The sequence below is a fragment of the Geotrypetes seraphini genome, chromosome 3 (assembly GCF_902459505.1).
Source record: "Geotrypetes seraphini chromosome 3, aGeoSer1.1, whole genome shotgun sequence".
Taxonomy (NCBI): domain Eukaryota; kingdom Metazoa; phylum Chordata; class Amphibia; order Gymnophiona; family Dermophiidae; genus Geotrypetes; species Geotrypetes seraphini.
The window spans coordinates 66,246,260-66,272,310 of record NC_047086.1 but is presented as its reverse complement, the minus strand read 5'-3'; the positions used below and the strand labels follow the sequence as shown (position 1 = coordinate 66,272,310).

Sequence of the window (26,051 nt, the reverse complement as noted above, 5' to 3'; positions counted from 1 at the left end):
TTCAAATAAATACACACAAACAGACCAAATTATGACACAGGAAAGTGCAGGAAAAGATTAATCAGGTATATAAACACACAAAGACAAACTTGTGCTCTCTCTCCCTAGCTCTCACACACACACACTCTCTCTCTCTTTAAAAAGTTCTAAGTACTGTACATTTGTAATAAGCCTATTTCTATAAAAAAAAATAGTGCATCCTTTTCTTAAAGAATGTACACTATACATTGTAAACCACAAAAATCCTTTTAGGTTGTTATGCAGTATATAAAGTTTTTAATAAACATAAACATAATTCTCAAAAGGTCAACTAAAGTTAAGCACCAGGATGGTATATATTAAACATGCATTCTATAATGGCAATTATACATAAAGGCCCAAATTCTGTAGAAAATGCGCTGTTAGGCAGCGGTAGGCACCATACCTTTGCTTAATTGACCAATCAGGGGTCACATATTTAAAAGAAATTGAAGGCGCCATTCTAAGGTGTCGGTCTTGTGCCTACAGAGGTACATAGGATGCCTATGAATGCCTAAGGCCGGAGGGGGTGTGGTTTGCACCGGAAATGGCCTTAAGCTTCGGTAATACAACTAGCAAATTGTGTTGAGGGCTGGGCACTTGTGTAGTCCCAACCTCTCACAATTGAGGTTTATTTTTCTCCGTCTTATTATTATTGTTTTGATTTTCTTTAGATTCTATGTGACGTCAGTGTTTCTTTTGTATGCAGCCTGAATGAATCCCTGCTAATAACTATATTTTACAATACGTATCGAATATACATTTACTACTTAAGCTTCGGTAAACATCCGTAGACATCTCTGTGCACCTCCGTAGGCACAAGACCGGTGCCTTAAATGTAGGCCTTTAAAATTCTGGCCTATATATAAGGTGCCTGTTTTACAAAACAGCTGCGATTCTACAAACGGCGCATGATTGACACTTGATCAGCGGCCGTTTCTTAGGAGGCTGCCAATACCAGTGCCATTTATAGATTCCAGCCCAAAATGCCATTATATAATACTCTTTGCTCAAGCATAAAATCACAGACCTTAGATGGCGAATAATTGAAACAATCCATGTCGGGTGGGAGGGTGGTAATATCGAGCACATTTTAAATCTTAAAGAACTCCGGTGGATGTTCGAATTGAACACTATGATTCCTCATGGGCTCAATCTGACGAGTGACTGGATGACTCTAGCAGTATGATAGTTCAGAGTTTTGTTTTCAACACGTCTGTATCTTGTAACTGATTGGCTGACACCTTGGTACATCATGGGGTATTTCCCTTCTTTAGCTCCACCTAGAACGCCGCGGTCATATTGTAGTCCCGGCGAGAACACTAAGGATTGAGTTAAACGCTAAAGTTTTTGGAACTGTTCTGGTAAGCCAGTATTTTAAATCTTTGCTTTACTTGCTTAGTTTTATACGGAGAATTAACAAAGTCTGTTAATTTCATAGCATTCTCCTTCCCCGACCCTGAGGAAGAATGAAACACGTCGGTGGGGATTGAGGAAGAACTGTTCTAAGCTAAGTGGCACTTTAATAAGTTTATTATGAAGTTAAGAGTATTGGCACCAGCACTTTATTCATAAATGGATATAAATAGATATAATCAACTTTAGAATGTCCAAATGAAAATATTAGTTCACCTAATGGAAAATTGCACCGTATATAAGTTCTTATGAGGATAGCTACCACACTATAATCAAGATAGTTATAGATCCAGTGTGGCACTCTGAGGAGCATGGTGATAATAGAAATTGGACGTACCTGAGGTGGTAACTAAAATTTTGATAAGTTGATTATATAATCTCAATACTCCAAATGTCCCTAAGACCAGTTTTTGATTTCTTATTTGCAAATTCAGCTAACAATTTATACCACTGTGCAGCCTGGTGTCCCAGGAAGTCCATCTGAAAACATGAATTCCAAGCTATACTGGTTATTCTCAAAAATGTAACTCCTCCTCCCTCTGGTTATTCTAGTCCAATAAATTTTCTCTTCATTTTGCCTCTTCCCTCCACTGGAGTTCCTTTCTACCCTAACTCTTGTTAACCGTGTCGAGCTTTACGAATGTAGAGATGATGCGGTATACAAACCTAAGGTTTAGATTAGATTATATTAGATATAATACTAGCATAAATCAATATTTACAAGCCTAACATTAGGAGGAGCACTTATGTTCACTTAATGACTGCATAAATGCTTGTGCCTAACTGTAGGAAGTTAATTTGGTTTAATTTGATTTAATGACTTAATATACTGCTTAATATAACAGTTTTAAAGCAGTTTATAAAGCTAAAACAAAAATCAATACAATAGTTTCAAACAATTTACACAACTAAATTTACACAACTAAATAAAATTATAGCACTGTCAACTAAAGAAATATATAGAATCATAACAAAATTTACAATAAGATAAGGAAAAGCAGACTTAGGTGAGTAAATGCTAACTTTGGATGCCAGCATTTATGCCTGCCAAAAGCTGATGTAAATGCTGGTGCCCAATTTATGGCAGTTTATGCACATAGAGCCTGAATCTACCGTATTTTCACTCATATACCGCGCACCCGTGTAAAACGTGCACACGGGTATAGCGCGCGGGAAACTGTAATTTATGGAAAGAAATTTTTATATACCGCGCACACCCGTATACCGCGCATGCCGCCCCGACTCTCCTTTCACCCGCCCCGACTCTCCTCTGGCCCGCCCCGACTCTCCTCTGGCCGCCCCGACTCTCCTCTGGCCCGCCCCGACTCTCCTCTCCCACTTGAAGTCCTGTCCCCACCCTGAAAGCCTGATGCCCTCCCCCCCAACATCCGATTCACCCCCCCCCGCAGGACCGCTCGCACCCCCACCCCGAAGGACCACTCGCACCCCCACAGCCTCCCCACCCCCCCCCATCATGGAGAAACTCCTACCGTTCTCCTGCTGCTTCCTCTGCCAGCGGTCCCGGCCCTTCTGTGAGCCCTGCGTCTGAAATGCTTCCTCTTCCGGCGGTCCCGACCCTTCTGTGAGCCCTGCGTCTGCGCTGCTTCCTCTTCTGGCGGTCCCGCCCTTTCTCTGATGTCAGAGAAAGGGCGGGACCGCCGGAAGAGGAAGCAGCGCAGACGCAGGGCTCACAGAAGGGCCGGGACCACCTTAAGAGGAAGCATTTCAGACGCAGGGCTCACAGAAGGGCCAGGACCGCCGGAAGAGGAAGCAGCGCAGACGCAGGGTTCACAGAAGGGCCAGGACCGCCGGAAGAGGAAGCATTTCAGACGCAGGGCTCACAGAAGGGCCGGGACTGCCGGCAGAGGAAGCAGCAGGAGAACGGTAGGAGCTTCTCCATGATGGGGGGGGAGTGGGGAGGCTGTGGGGATGCGAGCGGTCCTTCGGGGTGGGGGTGCGAGTGGTCCTGCGGGGTGAATCGGACGTCGGGGGGGTGCGAGCGGTCCTGCAGAGTGAATCGGACGTCGGGGGGGGGGGAGAACTATGTAAAAAAAACGTAAAACGTGCAAGGTTATGCACAGTTTGTAAAAATTGTGTATAACGCACGCGTTATATGCGTGAAAATACGGTATATAGGTCACTTAAAATATCAGTACCACCTAGTTCAGTGTTAAGCATGATTCTATGAAAGTTAGGCACGCTGTAAAGAATCAGGCTTAGCACTGCCTAAGTGGCATTAGATGTTAGGTGTCCTAATTTTTAGATGCACTGTATTTATGCCAAGGTTTTCTTGGCCTAAATGCATGCACCTTAGACACACAGGGAGAAAGTCTATAAACGGTGTCCCGATTGAAGGCGGCGGTAGACGTCCTACCGCTGTCTAACCAGCCAATTGGGATGCATGTTTTAAAAAAAAACACCCCAAGGCAGGCAGTCTGCATTGCAGGTGTTTTTTCGAGCCTAGTAAGGCACGTAGGGCTGTGTAAGCTTGCCTAAGGCTAGGTGTGAGTGTGGTTTCACCCGTAAGTGACCTTAGGTGAGCTTAGGCGCTTAGGCGGTCCTAGTCGTCTCCCTAGGGCCACAATAGGTGCCTGAAATGTAGGCCAACAAAATGCTAGTCTACATTTCAAATAGACGTAGCCACTGAGCCGATTGTGACATGGGAATATCCCTGCCATGATCAGTTTAGTGGCCACAGCAGGGAACCAGTCCACTCTCCCCCCACCCCCCACAAAGACAAAAAGCAAGCAGGATAAGCCCCCACACACCCAAATGTCCACAGCAGGAGGAGTGCTGAATTCCTCCTGCTGCCACCACCCTGATACATCCTAGAATTAGGGATGCCCAATCCCTCCTGCTGCCACCCCTACCCTCCCGAGACATCCCCCTGTATGATGTGTTAAGTGCCAGTTATCAGTAATAAATAAGCCTATTAATCAATTAGGTTAGGTGCCTGTATCAGCTAGGTGCACCAAAGTAGGCACTTAACATTATTAATAATAATAATAATAATAATAACAATTTATATACCGCAGGACTGTGAAGTTCTATGCGGTATACAATGATTAGAAATGTTACAGATTGAATGGAATACACAAAGTACAGACTTAGTGATTGATAGTTCTAGAGATCGTTTGTTGAGGACTAAGATTGTATGGGTTGGTTTCCTAAATATTTCAGGTACAGATGTGTTTTTAGGTGTTTCCTGAATTCCCTATAGGTAGTAGGCACGAGTAATTGCTCTAGGTCTTTACCCCATAGCGCTGCTTGATGTGAGAAAAGATATTGGTGAAGACTTATAAATTTACAACCTCTAACCGGTGGGGAAACAAAGTTTGGGTGAGAGCTTCGCTTGTGTCTGTTGGCTGTGAAAGAGAAAAGGTCTGTTATATATTTAGGGGCTAAGCCATAAAGTACCTTGAAGCAAAAACAACCAAACTTGAATTTCACACGTGCCTCCATCGGCAGCCAATGTAGAAGTCGGTAGGAAGGTGTTACGTGATCAAACTTCTTCAGTCCACAAAGAAGTCTAACCACCGCATATTCTTCTGGGGGAGTGCCAACTAGGCGATGTTACAATAATCGAGTTGACTCAGTATAAGGGATTGTACTAGAATTCGAAATGATGAGACATCGAAGTAAGCTCTGATGGACCGAAGCTTCCAGAGGTGAGAAAGACTTTTCTAATCAAGGAGTCTACCTGGTCTTTCATGGTCAGGCTCTGGTCCAGTGTTACTCCCAATATCTTCATAGTGGGTTGAATGGGATAACTAAGATTATTGATGCACATTGGTGCTTTAGTGTCAAGTGGGTGTGGCGATGCTATGAAAAATTTTGTTTTTCTGAGTTTAATTTTAGTCTGAATTCAGTCATCCATTGCTCCATCCGGTTTAGAACTTCTGTTGCTTTGGGGGTGACTTCTGAGAAAGAGTTGGTGAATGGGATAATTATCGTGAAGTCGTCAGCGTAGCTAAATGGTTTTATCCCCAGCTGGGACAGTTGTGCACCCAATGAGGACATGTAAACATTGAAGAGCAAAGGGGATAGTGGTGATCCCTGTGGCACGCCAGATGGATTGCTCCATGTGTTAGAGAGATCGAGATTAAAACGGACTTGGTAGGTGCGTGATATAAGGAAGCCTCGAAACCAGTTCAGTACCTCTCCTCTGATTCCAATTGCATCTAGGCATTGTAACAGTTTTCCATGGTCCACCAAGTCGAAGGCAGACTTTATAGAATTTGGGGGTCAATTGATAGTATTCTTTAAAATAGGGTCCAATATTCAAAGTGATTTAGCCAGCCGCTGACTTAGTTAAATTGCTTGATCGGACTGTCCACTAAAATTCAGTAGCATTTATGATTAAGTGCCACTGAATATCACATTTTACGCCGAATCCAAAGTCGGCTCTGTTGGGGTCATTGGGGGTGGGGTCAGCACTTAAATGCTGATATTCCGCCCTTAAGCAGCCATAAATGGGACCACATAACAGTATGTACGAGGAGAATCTACGTGATCCCCGTCAACATGGATTTACTAAGGGGAGATCCTGCCAATCCAACCTGATCGGCTTCTTTGACTGGGTGACGAGAAAGCTGGATGTTGGGGAGTCCCTGGACATCGTATACCTGGACTTCAGCAAAGCATTCGATAGCGTACCACACCGCAGGTTGCTGAGCAAAATGAGTTCTATAGGATTGGGCGACACGCTGACGAAATGGATTGGGAACTGGCTTGAGGGTAGGCTTCAGAGGGTAATGGTGAATGGCACCCCCTCCTAAACGACGGAGGTGATCAGTGGAGTGCCACAGGGCTCCGTCCTGGGCCCGATCCTGTTCAACATCTACATAAGAGACTTGGCAGAAGGTCTCCGAGGTAAAATAACATTATTCGCTGATGACGCCAAACTAAGCAATGTAGTGGCCAAGAGTACAACAGACAAAAACTCAATGCCCGACAACATGATGCACGACCTACTACTACTGGAGCGCTGGTCTAGGTCCTGGCAACTCAGCTTCAATGCCAAAAAATGCAAAGTCATGCACCTGGGCAGCCATAATCCATGCAAGACTTACACCCTAAATGGCGAGATCCTAACAAGAACTGAAGCAGAGCGTGACCTAGGGGTGATCGTCAGTGAGGACATGAAGGCTGCCAATCAATGGAGCAAGCTTCCTCCAAAGCAAGGCAAATCATAGGTTGCATACGCAGGAGTTTCGTCAGCCGTAAGCCTGAGGTCATTATGCCATTGTATAGATCCATGGTGAGACCACACCTGGAGTACTGTGTGCAATTTTGGAGGCCGCATTACCGAAAAGATGTGCTGAGACTAGAGTCGGTGCAGAGAATGGCAACCCGGATGATCGTGGGTCTCAAGGATCTCCCTTACGAGGAAAGGCTGGATAAGTTACAGCTCTACTCACTCGAGGAACGCAGAGAGAGGGGAGACATGATCGAGACGTTCAAGTATCTCACGGGTCGCATCGAAGTGGAAGAAGATATCTTCCTTCTCATGGGTCCCACGGCAACCAGGGGGCACCCGTGGAAAATCAGGGGAGGGAAACTGCACAGTGACACCATGAAATTCTTTTTCACTGAGAGAGTGGTTGACCGCTGGAATAATCTTCCACTTCAGGTCACTGAGGCCAGCAGTGTGCCTGATTTTAAGGCCAAATGGGATAGATACGTGGGATCTATTCACTGAGTTAGGTGGGGAAGGGTCATTGCGGTGGGCAGACTGGATGGGCCGTGGCCCTTATCTGCCGTCTATTTCTATGTTTCTATGTTATGTCCTATTTTTATATGGTAACCCATGGTCGCTTAAGAGATATAGTGGTACCTTGGATTACGAGCATAATCCGTTCCAGGAGCATGCTCGTAATCCAAAATGCTTGTTTATCAAAGCGAGTTTCCCCATAGGAAATAATGGAAACTCGCTTTGATAGGTTCCCCCCCTCCCCCCCCCAGGCCAGCAGCGCCGCTCCCCCCCCCCACGAGACCCGGCATTGCTCCCCCCGAAGGCCCCCCCTGCGAACCGGCACCCTCCCCCCCGCAATCCGCTCCCCCCCTGCCGCCATCGGGCACCCCCCCACCGCGACCTGAGGTCCCTCAAACCCAACCGAACCCTCTTCTTACTTTTGTGTAGCCTCCGCAGCGGCACCGGCACCGGCATCAGCATGTCCTGTGCGTGTGCCGGTGCCTGAAGATCTGCTTCCTGTGCTGGGCCTGAGAGTTCACGTTCGACGTGAGAGTTCACGTTCGACGTGAACTCTCAGGACCAGCACAGGAAGCAGATCTTCAGGCACCGGCATGCACAGGACATGCTGATGCCGGTGCCGCTGCGGAGGCTACAGAAAAGTAAGAAGAGGGTTCGGGTGGGTTGGGGGTCCTCAGGTCGCGGTGGGGGGGTGCCCGATGGCGGCGGGGAGGTGCCCGATGGCAGCGAGGGGGGTGCCGGATCGCGGGGGGGAGGGTGCCGGTTCGCAGGGGGGGGGGGCGCTCGCAAATCGCCTTGCAAAACACTCGCAAACCGGTGCACTCGTAAACCGAGGTACCACTGTATTGAGTTATGCAGCTATGTGCTGGCAAGCTTAAAAATAACCAGATATTCAAAGCCAAAGCCTGCACAAGTCCCAGCTTTGAATATCTAGGAATAACACCATCAGCGATATGCAGAATTCTCTCTGTTGATGGCTGAATATTGACCCCATAAGGCCTACCTTTTTGGAATGACTCCTGATCTAAGAACATAAGAACATAAGAAATGCCTCTACTGGGTCAGACCTGAGGTCCATCGTGCCCAGCAGTCCGCTCACGCGGTGGCCCAACAGGTCCAGGACCTGTGCAGTAATCCTCTATCTATACCCCTCTATTCCCTTTTCCAGCAGATCTGCTCATGTCCCTCGCATGACCACACCCCTTTGGATTTGGCACTATGAAATTTAGGTGCAAATTTTAGGGTTCAGGGTCAGTAACCACCCAGACAATTTCCACCGGACAGTTCCCACCCACCAATTCCTACCTGGAAAATTACCACCTAGGTCAATTCCATTGAAAGACATATACTCAATATTTTAAAAAAGTAGCACTCATTCCACAAAATAAAACTTACCCTAACACTTGGGATCTCCTCCTAAACCTAACACTCATGGACTGCATATATTTGGGATCTCCCCCTAACCCTAATACTCGGCGGCTGCATATAATTGGGGTCTCCCTTGAACACTAACACTGAGGGACTGCACATATTTGGAGTCTCTCTCTAACCCTAACACTTGGGGGCTGTACAAAGCACAGTCACATCCAGAGCAGAGCAGGACATGTCCAGAGCAGTAACGACAGGAGGGGGTGGGGGGTTAACTGTTGAGGGGGTGGGGATGTTCAGGTGGGAATCAACTTATATGGGAATTGTCCAGGTGTGAATTGGTGTGTGGGAAATGTCCTCTGGGAACTGTCTGGGTGACTACAAAATTTTAGAATAGTGGATTCGACATATGTACATGTAACTCAAAATTGCAGTCTTATTAGCTTATTTTTTTATTTATTTATCATTTTAATACATCCTATATACAAAGATGTTTAAAGAAATACAGAAATATAATACTCTCTTAGTCATAATACAAACCAAGAATTGAAATTTAAACATTCAAAATAAATCATGTAATACAGTCCACAACCTAGGGAGAAGAGACAAGATGAAATAAAACCCCTCAGGAAAGGGGAAATATACAAAAGAAAAATGGAAATAAAGAAATAAAGAAATAGAGCAGCCAGATCTTATCCTATCCAAAATAAATTAACGCCATTATTAACCTGTATCATTCGGACTGTGTGGAGATACCTTTACCTTCAAGGAAAAAACCTAATTGGGCAGGTTCAAAGAAAATATATTTACTTCCTTGATAGGAAATAAAACATTTACAAGGAAATCGCAACTGAAAACTTGCCCCCAGAGCAATCACCTTTGATCTATATGACAGAAATTCTTTCCTCCTAGATTGCGTCCACCTCGAAACATCAGGAAATATATATACCCTTTCCCCCAAATAGGTAATCTGCTTTAAATTAAAATATAATTTCAGCAACATCTCTTTATCTTGAAGAAATACCAACGAGACCAATAAAGTTGCTCTTCCCTGAGTTTCAATATCAGAAGTCTGCAGAATAGTGGAAACATCTAATTGAGCATTTTCATCCACTAAAGCTTTTTCTTTCTGCACTTGTTTTAAGTAATAAATTCTTTGTATCGGGGGAAGGCTTGCTTCAGGTACATTTAAAACATTCAACATAAAGTTCTTAAACAGTTCTTGAGGAGACATAAACTTGGCAACCGGAAAATTAAGAATCCTCAAATTTAAGTTCTTTTGCTGGTTCTCCAGGTTTTCAATCTTCCTCAAAATCATCATTTTATCTGTTGTTTGTTTGGCAATTAAATTCTTAGTCTCTGTTGTTACTTTATCTAGATTTTTTAAGTCCACTTGGTGTTGCTGGGTAATAGTTTCTAAGGAGCTTATCCTGGAAGTAGAGTTCTGAGTTATAGTAACAAATTTAGAACATACCAGGTGCAGATTCTCAATCGCAGTCCAAATAGAATCCAGGGTAACAGCCTGTGGTTTCACCAACGGTCCGAGGAGGGGGATACCGGCCGGCTTTGATATGGCTCCTGCTCCAGCGATGGAATTCTGGACTCCTACAACCTCCCCGCCGCTGGCTACCAACGGCTCCTCTCCCCCAGAACGCTGCCTCTCCGACGTCGGAGTCAGCGTGTCTGCTGTGTGTTTCACTTCTGGGTTCACTTCGGAGAGTGAATAAGCCTCCCCCCACACTCCGGGGGAGCCCTCTTGCCAATTCCGCTGCAACGAGATTCTCCGGGAATGGGAGGGGTATGCGGTCCTCGTGGGCTCAGCGAGAGAGACATCTCGCTGTCCAAGCTGTGGAGTTCCCTCTCCACGGCAGCGGAGACGCCCGACATGGAAGGACGGACTGTGAATGCTGTTATCACAGTCTGCCTTGGTGTCGGTAGAGGGATACCTCTCGTTTTTCCTCTTCTTTTAGGCATGAAATATAGCGTTTAAATGGTGAAATGAAGACAATTTTCTCCCAGAAGAGGGAAGTGCTCCTCTCAGCGTCCTGCTCCAGACGCCATCTTGCCCCTCTTATTAGCTTATTAACATAAGAACATAAGAAGTTGCCTCCGCTGAGGCAGACCAGAGGTCCATCTCGCCCAGCGGTCTGTTCCCGCGGTGGCCCATCAGGCCCATTGCCTGAGCAATGGTCCAAGACTATCCCTATAACCTACCGCTACTCCTATCTGTACCCCTCAATTCCTTTATCCTCTAGGAACCTATCCAAACCTTCTAGGAAGCCTTGTAACGTGCTCCGGCCTATCACAGCCTCCGGAAGTGCGTTCCATGTATCCACCACCCTCTGGGTGAAAAAGAACTTTCTGGCATTTGTTTTAAACATGTCCCCTTTTAATTTCTCCGAGTGCCCCCTTGTATTTGTGGTTCCCCATAATCTGAAAAATCTGTCCCTGTCTACTTTTTCTATACCCTTCAGGATCTTGACGGTTTCTATCATGTCTCCTCTAAGTCTCCGCTTTTCCAGGGAGAACAGCCCCAGCTTTTTCAGTCTGTCAGTATATGAGAGGTTTTCCATACCCCTTATCAGTTTAGTTGCTCTTCTCTGGACTCCCTCAAGTACCGCCATGTCCTTCTTGAGGTACGGCGACCAGTACTGGACACAGTACTCCAGATGCGGTCGCACCATTGCACGATACAGTGGCAGGATGACCTCCTTTGTCCTGGTTGTGATACCCTTCTTAATGATACCCAACATTTTGTTTGCTTTTCTTGAGGCTGTGACGCACTGTGCCGACGCCTTCAAAGATGTGTCTACCATCACTCCCAGGTCTCTTTCAAGGTTACTTACCCCTAGCAGTGATCCCCCCCATTTTGTAGCTGAACATCGGGTTCTTTTTCCCTACATGCATGACCTTGCATTTCCCTACGTTAAAGTTCATTTGCCATTTTTTGGCCCATTTTTCTAGCGTCGTTAGGTCCCTTTGCAGATCTGCCATCTGCACCCAAATTTGCATGCCCATTGGGGGTTAGAACATGAACTTATATTTGGAAGAGTTTAAAAATATTTAAATATAATATTGTAATAAATAATATGATTTAATACATTAATAATTGGGAGGAGGGGGGAAAATGGATGTTTTCTTTAATAATGTATGTAATATAGTGTATTTTATGCAATCTGTTAAAGTTATATTAATTGTAATATACTGTCAAAGTTTGAAAATTAATAAAGAATTTAAAAAAAAAAAAGAACATGAACTTATTGTGCCTGGTTGATTGACTCTGACCTATCTTACCTACATCTCGCTTATCCATCAAACTGCAGCTTTCTTTTGTCCAATCACCTCCATGATCATGATGGTGAAAATATTGATCACTCTATGACTCTTTCTCTTTGATTTCTACATGAATACTGGTCTCCACTACTTGAGGGTCTTTCATTCTGGATCCTGGGTTCTAGCCCTGCATGTTTTTCCTTGGGTTATCTGTCCCCACCAGTCACTTCATCTACTTTTACAAGATATTCTTTACACACATCTTTTTGACTCTTCACCACTGTTTATAATGGGTAATTTCAATATTTATATTTCTACTTCTCAGGATAATTTCTCTCATTTTTGTCAGATCCAGGTCTTCATCAAGCTGCAGGTCAAACTTTAGATCTTATTACGTCCATTTCTTTCTGCTGTCAAAGACCTTATTACTTCCTCTCTTCCCTGGATAGATAATTTCCATTTTGCATTTTCTTGGACTCCCCTCTTACTGAAAAGTTGGCAATATGAATGTTTAGAAAGAGTGCACACCTAGAATATGATTCATTTTTAGTGCACTGTCCTTATTACCTATCTGAGTTTCATGAACTACCCTTGGCAGATCAAGTATACACCTGGAATATTTTCTTACAAACTACATTTTACAAAGAGAATACATGTGTATGTAAAAAATTTACAGCATTGGATTTTATACCAGCTGAGAGGCATGCATAAGTTTTATAAGTGTCTCTTTAAGTCAGTGCTAAATACAAGGTATTAAGGTAGTCATTGTCTTAATCTTAGGTTTTTTTTCACCCCTAAAATAAATCCAAACTGTGACCTCCCAAATAAAAACGTAGAGAAAAAAAACAAAGAAAACTAAAGGCAGATAAAGACCATATGGCCAATTCAGTCTACCTAATCATGCCATCTGCTATCCCTTCTTGTATTCAGATACATTTTTCATCTCCACCACCTCCACTGGGAGGTTATTCCATGCATTCACTACTAATTCTGTAAAAAAAATTATTTTCTGAGGTTACTTCTGAGTCTATTCCCTTTCACCTACATCCTATGCCCCAGTAGCATATGGTCAGGGCCTTCAGGGGATTCACCCAACCCCATGAAGGGCCTGAGTGCACTGCTCTGAATTTGATTGGTTGAGCAGGCAGCAGGCAGAAGCTGCTCAACCAATCAAATTCAGATCAGTACTGTCAAGTTCTTCAAGAGTTTGGGTGAATCCCCAGCCCTGCTTTTTTTGTTTACTTTTTGCTTGATGCAGTTTGACTGGTTGAGCAACTGGTTGTTTTTTGGCATGGTTTTACTTAGGCGCTGGTAGGCTATCACTTCTTAACTTCATCCTATGCCCTCTCAACTGAAAGAGATTTGTCTGATGCGCATTTATGCCATTTAGGTATTTAAATCTCTATCATTTCTCCCCTCTCCTGCCTTTCCTCCAAAATATACATATTAAGATCTTTCAGTCTGTTCCTATACTTTTTATGATGAAGACCACTGACCATTGTAGTAGCCTTCCTCTGGACCAACTCCATCTTGTTTATATCTGTTGAAGGTGCAGAATCCAGAATTGTACACAATATTCTAAATGAAGTCTCAACAGAGTCTTATACAGGGGCATCAAACTTGTACCTCCTTTTTCCTACTGGCCATACCTCTCCCTATGCACCCTAGCTTCCTTTTAGCTTTTGTTGTCACCTTTTCAACCTATTTAGTCACCTTTAAATCATGACATACTATTACACCCAAGACCCACTCCTCTTTCATGCACAAAAGTTCTTCACCCCGTTCCCTCGGGTTTTTTGCAGCCCAAATGCATGACTTTGCATTTCTTAGCATTAAATTTTACCTGTCAAATTTCAGATCAGCATCCAAATGAAAATTATCAAAACAATATCAGCAATCTATTATACAAAATCATATTGCCAAAAGGTTTCCAAGTAACCAAATAGCAAAACCTGGAACATTTCTAGAAGTACAGAAAAGGATATTTTCTCCTGGAACAGGCACAATTAATAATCTTGGTGATAGAGAATTTAATTTCAAAAAGTTTATTACATTTTCCATAGACAGTTGACATATCTATAAAATATGTGAGTTTCTGAGCGACAATATTTATACTTCATTATGCAGTGTTTATACTGGATCGTTTCTTTAAAATATTCACCAATTTATTTCCAAATACTATTTAATAAAATGTAAAGTTAAGAGGCTCTTTTACTGAAATGCTGTAAAGTTTTCAACTTATATTGTGTTAGATGCAAAAAATAATATACTGTAAGAGCAAAGATTTTATTCTATTCTAATCTTATCTAACATAAGCACTTCTATTCCACTTAACCCAAGAATGGCTCAAGGTGGATTACAGAAAAAGGGGCAGAAATTGATGATATAATTCTGGGAGAATATCCAGAGTCAAATCCAACAAGTAATTTAAGATGTGATCATTCATGTCTAATTACAATGGTAAAGTTCAATCAAGTAGATTTTAACTAACCTCCTAAATGCATAATAATAATTTTTTTTAATAAGTTTAATATAATTCATTCCAGCAAATAAGCATGAAAGAAAACATAATCCTCAGAATAAGGTAATATAATCTAAATTCAAACCCACGTCACGATATAATCATTTTTAATCTCTCTCAGGTGATGCAGGACCGCAACTCACTATGGACTCCTTCCTAGTAGAAGGCTTTTAGCATACGGAATTCAAAGGAATTATTAGTTTAGTTTCTTTTTTCCAACATGACAGTCTTGTAGTTACCGCATAGAAAAACATATTCACAATTAGCATGGATACATTTAGGCCCTGACTCTATAAAAGGCGTCTATTGATAGGTGCCTAGATCAGGGCAACTACCAGGTTAGGCACCTAACTTACCCCCTCTTTTAGAAAGGCGCACTAAGCTTTTTAGTGCGCACTAACTATTAGCACACGCTAAACATGCGCTAAATGCTAACGCGTGCACGTTATCCTATGGACGCATTAGCGGTGAGCACACATGTTGATTTAGCGTGCGCTAAATCCGCGCTAAAACGCTGAGCGCACCTTTATAAAAGAGGGCCTTAATTTTTTTTGCAAAATTATTTAATTGACATTGATAATTGAAAGTATCATTAAAAACAATTTTTTAAAATGTAATTAGCCAATAGGAACCAAACTCAATTGGTGCTTACCAGTACCTACCTGCACCTACACAAAAAGTAGACATGGTTAGGGGCAGAGTTTGGGCATGGATTGGCTTAGGCATCAGTAGGTATCTGTTATGCGCCAGTATATTAGGCCATGAAAACCCTGGTTTAATATACTCATGCCTTACATTATAACACTTATCCTGTGACCTTGGGCAAGTCACTCAGTCCTCCATAGCCCCAGGTACGTTAGATAGATTGTGAGCCCACCAGGACAAATAGGGAAAATGCTTGAGTACCTGATTGTAAAAACCGCTTAGATAACCTTGATAGGCGGTATATAAAATCCTAATAAACTTGAAACTTGAAACTTACTAGCACCTAAAAGTCGAGTTAGGCGCCATTAGGCATGATTCTACAAATGGTGCCTAATTTTGATTGACATGTGGTAGGTGCCATTCTGTTTGGGGGGATGTATGTTTTTAGGCTGAATGACTGTTCCCACCGGCCTGCTGCAAAATAAGGGGAGAGTGGGGCACAGAGGTTAAAACTACAGCCTCAGCACCCTGGGGTTGTGGGTTCAAACCTACGCTGCTCCTTGTGACCCTGGGCAGCTCACTTAATTCCCCCATTGCCCAAGGTACATTAGATAGATTGTGAGCCCAAGGGGACAGACAGGGAAAAATGCTTGAGTGCCTGAATAAATTCATGTAAACCATTCTGAGCTCCCTTGGGAGAACAATATAGAAAATTCAATAAGTAAATAGTGTGAAAAGCTTCAGCCTCTGATAACCAGAGCTGGTATTGTGACATCATAATGCCTCATTCCACCCATGCCTAAGAGGCAACCTCATCAGTGATGTCACAATGGCTTGATTGTCCTTCTATACTTGGCTCACTTTTACTATATTTTGATTTCTAGAGTGGTGCCGAAGTTAAAGCTACAGCTTCAGCATCCTGGGGTTGTGGGTTCAAACCCACGCTGCTCCTTGTGACTCTGGGCAAGTCACTTAATCCCCCCATTGCCCCAGGTACATCAGATAAATTGTGAGCCCACTGGGACGGACAGGGAAAAATGTTTGAGTACCTGAATAAATTCATGTAAACCATTCTGAGCTCTCCTGGGAGAACAGTATAGAAAATTAAATAAATAAACTCCACGTTCATAGATCCTTTTGTAAAACATACAGGACATTGTGAACGCTCCAAGTTAAGGATGTCTTTTCTGATTTAAAAGGCCTATGCAAAATCTGCCTTTATAACTGGTTAACTTTAACCAAATATTCAACCCACAGAGATAAAGGCAGGTCTTACATGTCCGGTTAGCTGTCCTGCTGATCAGCGTGGCGCAGATTTATTAACATTTAGGCCCTCTTTTACTAAGGTGCGCTAACCGATTAGCGCGCACTCATCGATTTAGCGTGCGCTAAACGCTAATGCGTGCATGGACTGTTAGCGTTTAGCGTGCGCTAATTCAATTAGCGTGTGCTAATCGGTTAGCGCACCTTAGTAAAAGAGGGGGTTAGTCTCAGCGCAGAATTTGCCTAGTTTATTATTAAATTTCTCTAATCAAAAATAGTGGGAGGCTTTTATTGATGTTTGAAGCAAAGTTCACCGAATAATAAAACTGAATAAAATAGTAGATTTTGCATGATATGACTAAGCTTTTTAGTACTCACAGGCTTACCATCTGGACCAGGTTGTCCAGGACTTCCAGGTTGTCCATTATCTCCCTAGGAAAAAACAGTTCTAAATCAGTATGGATGCAGCACTGAAAGCGCATTGTTAATTAGCATAAATTAAGCCATATTCTGTCATACCTCCAAGTCACAGAAATATTATTCCATAAGACATTCGTTATAAGCCCACATGATTTTTTCATGGGAAATATCTATTTTTTCTCTTAAGCTAATATATTCTAGTTGTCAAAATTAAAAAGAAAATTCAAATCAGGAAAAATCTCACTTGTTGAAGAGATTCTGGTTAAGGGGCTGGAGGAGTTGCCGTACAGTGAGAGATTAGAGAAACTGAAAAGAGGAAGACTGAGAGGGGACATGATCGAAACATTCAAGATAATGAAGGGAATAGACTTAGTAGATAGAGACAGGTTGGTCACCTCTCCAAGGTAGGGAGAACGAGAGGGCACTCTCTAAAGTTAAAAGGGGATAGATTCATACAAACATAAGGAAGTTCTTCTTCACCTAGAGAGTGGTGGAAAACTGTAATGCTCTTCCGGAGGCTGTTATAGAGGAAAACACCCTCCAGGGATTCAAGACGAAGTTAGACAAGTTCCTGCTGAACCAGAACGTACGCAGGTAAAGCTAGACTCTAGGCACTGGTCTTTAACCTAAAGGCCACCGTGGGAGTGGACTGCTGGGCTTGATGGACCACTGGTCTGACCCAGCAGCAGCAATTTTTATGTTCTTATGTACTACAATTACTATTGATTATTTATATAGTGCTACCATACTTAAGAGCACTGTACAACATCACAAAGAAGACCATCCCTGCTTGAAAGAGCTTACAATCTAAACAGGATGACATAGATACAGTTGGGGGAATGGTTAATCTGCTGGCTAGGGGGTCCTTTTACTAAGGCATGCTAACTGTTTTAGTGCCTTAGCATTTAGCATGCGCTAAATCAGTTAGAACGCCTTAGTAAAAGGACCCCTAGGTTGGTGGGCAGTGGGGAGTAGGGTTATAGATTTAAGGCTATATCAAAAAGACTAACACCGGAAATATTAAAAAAAACAGCTTTGAATATTGAGCATTCAGACAAATAATATAGCCAGGAACTAGTATTGCAAAGCTGATATAACTGCACGGGAAAGAACAGTGTTGGACCAGGTCTTATTAGCAGGATGATAAGCAATAATATCAGAGTCTTAAAAGGATAATAAGCAATAATATCAGAGTCTCTGATAGCAGCCTATAGTAAAACCTACACTAGCTGCTTAATTCAGCTTAGTTAAGTTTTGGCCTTTATGTGCTATAATGCAGAATTATAAGAGATGCCTACCAGTTTAGACTGGTGGGTAAATAATATTAGCTGAGCCAGGGCACTGATGGTAAATGGTACAGTTATTGGAAGGAGGAGATAAAGGGGATAGGGAGATGGGGGAGGAAAAGAAAGGAGAGTTCTGATTGGAAGAGAGGTTGTTGTAGGGAAGTAGAGAGGAAGTGGATAGGAGTGCAAGGGGATTGGGGGAAGAGTAGAGAATTGTTGGTGTGGGCATGAGGGGTTAATGGGAGTTTGGGAGTTGAATGGTTGCAGCTGAGTTGGGTGGGTGCACCAAAAATGGGCAAGTTGAGTCTTAATGCAGATTTGGTTCTGAGTACATGCACAAGAGAAGTTGGGGATGAGAAATGGGTCACTCATGGGTGTTACTGCCTTGAACTGGAGGCATGGGTCATACTATTCTTTGGAGTGGCAAGGGGTTGCCAAGAAGTATGAGCTAGTTTCGTCACCAAATAACTCATGAAGGTTGGGGCAGCTGCATTGGGAGTTGTCTAGAGTGTGTGGGCAGGACCTGGCAGTTGCCTTGCAACACCCTTGAGTGAGAGGCTGACAACATTTCATTTGTTGTTTTTCATAGTCTAGCAGCAAGAGGAATGGGAGAAAGGGAGAAAGTCCTGCACCACATGCATAGGTGCCCTGTATGAGAGACTTGGAAAGGCTAAGCCTTACCAGCACCAAACCAGTTCAAGTGCCAGCATTTCTCCCTCTCCCTCTTCATTCCTCTGCCCGCATGGTCCAGAAACCTAATTTGCCACAGCAATTACAACAATCTGCTTCAAGGCCTTCACTGTGGTGTGCCCTGCCTCCTCTGATACCACTTCCTGTTTCCACATGAGAGGGGCAAGTCACAGAGAAGGCCCCAAAGCAGCCTTTTGTAATTGCAGAGGTATTGTTACCAGCAGTGATGAGGATGAAAGTCACTGGATCCAGGGTGGGGGGAATGAGATGTGCTGCTTGACAGGAAGTAGAGGAAGGAACAGCAGGGAGAGGTGTTGCTGAACCCAGGGTGAGAGGGAGGGGTGGAAGGGCCAGAATGGAAAAGGTACTACTGGATCCAGGGAGAGGAAAAGGAGGTAGAATGGACAGATAGGGAGAGGTGTTGCTGCACCTGGGGAGGAGAGGAAGGGACAGCTAGGGAGAGTTGGACATCTTTTCTAAAATGCCATTTCACTACTGACCTTAAGGCCTGGTGGTCCTTGTTCTCCAGGAGGGCACATACAGGGAGCAAGTGTAGAGCCTACATCACTTGGACCATTCATGCACTATTAGAAGAAAGCAATGTTAATATGCAAATTTATGGCTATATGAACTTTCAGACTAAGTCAAAAAATTGAGTAGGCGAAGCTGTATACTTAGACTAAATATCCAAAAAAAAAACAGGAGATCAAATTAAATTAAACATAAAGAAAAAAAGATCTCTATTTTTCCAGTTACCGTCTTAACTTTACATTCTGGTGGGCAAATTTATGCTTGATATACAGATATGAAAAAATTACCTGCTACCAGTGATGGAGGAAATCTTTAGAAAAAGGCATACACTACCTTACATTCAGTCTGAGTAAAAATGACCAAGCATACTATAATCTACAGTACCTCTCCATTCTGAAAAACAAAACAAAAAAAATTATATCAGCCTCCGCAAATGAATTAATTTTACATTGAGATACTAGCATATTTGCACATGGAGGACAATTTTATAACAAAGCACATCCCTAGAAATTATTTTATAAAGACAAGTAGGCATCTATTTCTCTAATAGCATATGTGACAGACAATTCACCTGGACTTCACAGCAGGTGTGATCACTTATACTGGTTGCAAAGCCAATATGAGTGAAGGTGCATCTTTATGCACATATACTAAGGTTTAAGGTTTTATTAAAAATTTGATTAATCGCCTATCAACATTCTAGGCGATGTACAGTACAATTAAAATGAGGGGAACAAAATTAAAATAATTAACAAAAGCCAAGTCATGGACAAGACCGACAGACAAATAGGAAACAAGAGGACAGAGGGTGAAATACAATATTATCAGAAAAGAATACAATTTAGGACATCACAAAAGGGTAGGGAAAAGTTAATTCAGAGCTGCCTTTTCTGAGATTGTGAAAGAATCCCGAGTTATAGAATAAAAGCATCTCTATAAATGGAAGCTTTTTAATGCTCCTTTAAATTTATCAATGTTTGATATGCATATATTAAGGATGTTTTATAACCTTGTGAACTTCGTCCATGCTCTGTCTAAACTCTACCCCTATGCACAGCCACTGACAAAAAGAACACCATTATTTCATGGTGCATCCTTTTACACCAGTCAGTATTTTATAAGAAGTTATTTACATGTATATTACTCATAGCCTAAGTGGTTTTACATTCAGGTACTTTATCATATTTCCCTATCTGTCCTGGTAGATAGGGAAACTCTATCTAGTGTACCTGGGGCAATGGGGAGATTAAGTGATTTGGCCAGGGTCACAAGGATCAATGAGGGATATAAACTCACAACCTCAGGGTACTGAGGCTGTAGCTCTAACCACTGCACCACACACTCCCCATATCTCTATGGTCACATACAAACAGGAAACACTTTAAAAAATTACCCCTTTAATGTTGCCCAATGCACATCTAATATAATAAAATGCTAGGCCATGCATGCGCACTCCCATCTGCGTGCGTCCATTTTCCGTGAGATGTAGGGCACCTTAGGTAGGAGTGCGCATGCACACTTACGTCACCAGCCGCCGATGCCTCCACAAGCCAGGACCGCAGCCAGCCGCCAATCTCCGTTTCTCCAGTGGGCCAGCGGGCAAGCAGCCGGGCAGGGGGGAGTCTCGGAGGAGAGGGATCGCGGCCACTCAGCGCCCCCACCGAGGAGCCCAGCAACTTTCCGCCCCGGATCGGGACCCGAGTCCTTTGCCGTCCCCCCCCCCCCTTCCTTTCCCATGGATCCGACTACCTTGGCGATTCAAGCAGCATGTGCAGCAGTCTTCACACGCTGCTTCGGGCCCTTCTACTGCCCTGATTTGCTCTACCGCGTCTCTGATGATGGAATCGCCAGGTTCGTAGTCTGTAACGCGGGAAGGGAAATGGGGGTAGAGGAAACGCTAATGCTGCTGCAGGGAACTGGTGTGAGGGGAGGGAATGCTGCTTTAGACTGACAGACAGGGGGAGGAAGGGAGACAGAAAGAAAAGAAGAAAGACATAGGGGCAGGGAGATACACAGAAAGACAAAGGGGGCCAGGGACAGAGACAGACAGAAAGAAAGACAGCGGGAGTCGCGTCAGGAGGGGTGCGGGATGCGGCAGAGGAAACTTTTCAAATGGGTGCAACTGGGAGGCTGTCGGGAACCTCTGATCAGGGGCAGAGCAAGGTAAGTGTATCATAGAGATAAGAAGGAGTGGGGGAGAAAAAGGAAGGGACGCCTACTGCTGGCCAGGGGGAGAAGGAAAGAGGTGCTGATGGACAGGGGGGGTGAAGAAAAAGGAACGGAGGCCTAATGTTGGACAGGGGGAGAAGGAAAGAGGTGCTGCTGGACAGGAGGGAGGTAAAACAAAGGGAGAAGGGCTGCTGCTGCATAAGGAGAGCAGTGAAGGATGGTGGTGGACACAGTGGAGGTAAAAGGAAGGGAGAATGGACAGGGAGAGCAGGCAAGGGGTGGTGATGGACAGCCAAGGAAAAAGAAAGACAGAAAGAAAGAAAGCGGCTAAGGAGAGAGGGAGAAAGAAATAAAGACAGACACACACACATATATTCTAGCACCCGTTAATGTAACGGGCTATAAGACTAGTTTACAATAAGATACATATGTTCACCTAAAATTAACTGGGATAGCTACTAGGGTATGTTATGGCCATAACATGTGCTATCTACCCCTTAATGTGTATTAAATAAAGAGCAATAACACATATTACTGTAACACACATTAATATTAGGTATCACAGGATACATAATAATGAGATACAAAGCATGCAAGTGCATGCAAAGCTAAGTAAACTGAATAACTCTGCTTTTGGTGAACACTGTAAAACTAATGCCAGTTCAAGAGCGGTGCTATTTATCCATCCCAGGGCCATCAGGCAACTTCTTAAAGGAGCTGGGCTGTGGTGTTTCATGGCCAACTAGTATAAAAATATGCACCATGACATGATGATGCATATTTTGCCAGCGGGTGTGCAGGGAGTGAAGCTTTGAGTGGTGTGTGGAAAGCATTTGTACTTACGCACCTTTATTTACAGAGATTCTTGAGCAGGTATAAATGATTGTGCTTAAATTGTAGGCAAGCTCTTTGCCACATTCACTAGTATTTTATACTTAGAAGTAGGCACTTGTCTTTATAAAAGAGGTCTTAGAAGGTATCTCTATAGACGCCTAGCCCTGGTACTTTGTTATAAAATTATCCTCCACGTGTCTGTAAAATAAAAATGCTGAAAATTCCTGAATCTGAAAATGAGCAGTAACCAAATTGTTTAAGGTCAATTTCTCACCTGACTTGCCCTTTCCTTAATCATAGTTACATGAGAGCATATTAATCCACATCTATATAGTTCTACTAACATTCAACAAGTTTGGCCATAGAGAACTTGGACAACATGAGCTGTGTAAGTCAGATTCAACAGGCCCATTCCTTCTTCATAGTACATACTTATAAGTTTCCAAGTTTATTCAATATTTGATTAATCGCTTATTTAACATTCTAAGCGATGTACATAGTATAATAATAAACATATGTTAATAAAGGGAGACTGACAATTTAATTAAAAAAATAAAAAAAATAAAATAAAATATATTAACAGCCAGAGATTTTAATGGTGTACTTACAGTTCCTGGGATTTCACAGGCTCTTTCCCTGTTATTTTGCTCTGGATCACAATAGATTCTTAGTTTCTGGAGATCAAACTGTAATTTAAATCATAATAATCTAATTTTAATTATTTCAAGTGAAACACAACTGTTTAAAATAATTTCAATTCTTGATAATATTTCTTTATTTGCAATTCACACTAAAGAATGGCCTTCTTTATTATTCTATTCAGTTTCTGTTCATGATTGTTATTTTTGGTGCCCTTTCATCAAGCTGGGTTAGGGTTTATTATCGCCGGCCACTGTGGTAAAAGCTCCAATGCTAATAGAATTCCTATGAGTATCAGAGCTTTTACCACAGCGGCCAATGATTTAAAAAACAAACATAATTACTAATAGCCAGAGTTAACAGTAAAATAATGTCATGATTTAATTTATGTATACAATTCTGTTCCTTGAATAATATATGAGGTATAGCAAGTCAATAGGGCCTGGATTCTCAAACCGGCATTGATATCAGTGTCTGCCTTAAAAGCAGTAGCCGATCAGGTCTCAGTGAAGCATCGGCACCAGTTTTGGAATTGTGCCGACATGAAAGATATACTCCTGAAATATAGACCAGGGTTTTCCAGGCCTACATTTCTGACGCCTTTCTTCACATGAATTGTGCCTATGTAGGCACTTTAGGCCACCTAATGCCACTTCTGGCATTGGCAATGCCTACTTAGGTGTTCAGCGGCCTAAAGTGCCTATGTAAGTGCAATTCTGGTGCCAATTTATAGGCACTGGTATGTGCCTCAAATCTTAGTTAAAAATGACATTTGGATGGCATTTGTAATCAAGGTATGAGTGTCTACTGGTGACTAGTAAAGCGGTGCTGGTTCGAGAGTCCAGGCCTAAATAATTAAATAGTTTAAGTTGATTACTTTTTCCCTAAGGGATGACTTTAGTAACCTATTATTAGAGTTGGTTAATGCATGGATTCCTAACAGACGCACAATGAAAATATTTGGTTCACCAATACAGTAACCAAATAATATGCAAATTAACCCTTCATTTTACGAAGCCACATTAGACTTTTTTTTGTCACCAACCACAGTGGTATTAGCTTCGACGCGCATAGGAATTCTATTAGTGTTGGGGCTAATACCGCCATAGACAGCGATAAAAAAAATGCCTAACGCAGCTTCGTAAAAGGGGAGGTAAGTTTCATGCAAAAATTGTGCACTATCATGGGAGAACACACCGGAAGCATGTGTCTACATTAGGTCTACATTAGCAGCTATATTTTGTGCACAAAGTAAAATTTATTGGCTCTTGGACTGGCATGGACTACATATATACAAGTCCTGGAATACCATTCTGCACTCAAATATTGTTGCTACTGGAAAAATTGTTACTGTGCCCAGTTTTAATGCACATACATTATATGATGTGCTAGAATGCTATATCAGACACAAAAATCAATATCATTCTCTGTAGAAATATTAGTTTATGTTTATTTAAGATTTGATATACTGCTCCTGCATTTTACTGACCTAAGCGGTTTACAACATATTAAACTAAAATGAAATTAGGTACTTGAGAAAAACTACCCTATTAGTGCCAGTTGTCTAGCACTTTACTGTTTGTTTTAGCATCCCTTCTCTGCAGCTGCTCATCACTTGTCTATATTTTTTGACCCACCCCGTTCAAAAAAAAATGTTATAGGTTTTATGCTCACAGTAAAGGGAAGAAACAGAGAAACATGAGGCAGATAAGAGCCAAATGGCCCATCCAGCCTGCCCATCCACAGCATCCACTATCCCTTCCTCTCCCTAAGAGATCCCAAGTACCTGTCCCATACCTTCTTGAATTCAGACACAAGCCTTTGTCTCCAGCACCTCTACTGGGAGACTATTCCATACATCTACCAACCTTTCGGTAAAAAAGTATTTCCTTCAATTACTCCTGAGCCTATCACCTCGTAACCTCATTCTGAAGTTTCCTTTCAACTGAAAGTGACTCGCCTAATGCCTAATGCCACATAGGTATTTAAATGTCTCTGTCATATCTCCCCTCTCCCATCTTTCCTCCAAAATATACATATGTCCCCTTATGTCTTAAGATGAAGACACTGACTATTTTAGTTGCCTTCCTCTGGATCGACTCCATCCTGTTTATATCTTCTTGAAAGTGTGGTCTCCAGAATTGTACGCAGTATTAAAAATAAGGTCTCACCAGAGTCTTATAAAGGGGCATCAATACCTTCTTTTTCCTACTGGCCATTCCTCTCTCTATGCACCCAAGCATCCTTCTAGCTTTTGCTGTGGACTTTTCAACCTGTTTGGCCCACCTTAAGATCATCACATACTATTACACTCAAGTCTTGCTCCTCTTTCATTCACAAAAGTTCTTCATCCCTTAAACTGTACCGTTCCCTCAGATTTCTGCAGCCCAAATGTATGACCTTGTATTTCTTTTGCATTAAATCTTTGCTGCCAAATTTCAGACCATTCCTTAAACTTCACTAAGCCCTTCCTCATGTTTTCCACACCATCAGGGGTGTCTACTCTATTGCAGATTTTGGTATCATCCATAAAGAGGCAAATCGTACCTGACAGCCATTCAGCAATATCACTTACAAAAATGTTAAAAAGAACAAGCCCAAGAACCAAACCTTGCAGCACACCAGATCTCTTTCCTCAAAGCAATCTCTATTGACCACTACCCTCTGTCACCTTCCACTAAGCCAGTTCCTGACCCATTCTGTCCCTTTAGGGCCCAAACAGAGGACACTCAGTTTATTTATTAGATGGCTGTGTAGAACCCTGTCAAAGGCTTTGCTAAACTCAGAATGCACCACATCTAGCGCTCTCCCTCTATCAAATTCTCTGGTCACCTAGTCAAAGAAATTGATAAGATTTGTCTGTCAAAACTTGCATCTAGTAAATCCATGTTGCCTTGAGTTCTGTCATTCACTAGATTCCAGAAACATCACTATTTCTTTGTTTTAAAATTGTTTCCATTAATTTACTTTCCACAGAAGTCAGACTCACTGGCCTGTAGTTCCCTACTTCTTCCTTTATTTCCAGTGTTGTGGAGAGGAATCACATCTCCCTTTTCCAGTCCTCCAGTATCACTCTCTTTTTTTTTTTTTTTTTTTTTTAATAATTCTTTATTCATTTTCAAAATTACACAATAAGTATTATATATGTTCAATCAAAATAACAATAAATACATCACTTAAAAACTATCATTGGTACAATACATAAACTCTTATCCCTCCCCCCTTCCCACCACTCCCTACTATGTATTCCATTATCTTATACAAT

The 26,051-nt window shown here is 42.5% G+C and overlaps 1 protein-coding gene across 1 annotated transcript in view; it reads right to left on the bottom strand.

Annotated features, from left to right (window-relative positions):
• Positions 1–26,051, bottom strand: part of LOC117357880 (collagen alpha-1(XXI) chain-like) — a 381,914-nt gene that overhangs the window by 218,100 nt on the left and 137,763 nt on the right. Inside the window, exons 7-10 of the mRNA XM_033939103.1 lie at positions 22,756–22,833; positions 19,529–19,537; positions 19,114–19,197; positions 16,596–16,649 (exon numbers count right to left, since the gene is read on the bottom strand). Of these exons, the coding sequence (XP_033794994.1) occupies positions 16,596–16,649; positions 19,114–19,197; positions 19,529–19,537; positions 22,756–22,833 (225 nt within the window). The remainder of the gene's footprint in view (positions 1–16,595; positions 16,650–19,113; positions 19,198–19,528; positions 19,538–22,755; positions 22,834–26,051) is intronic.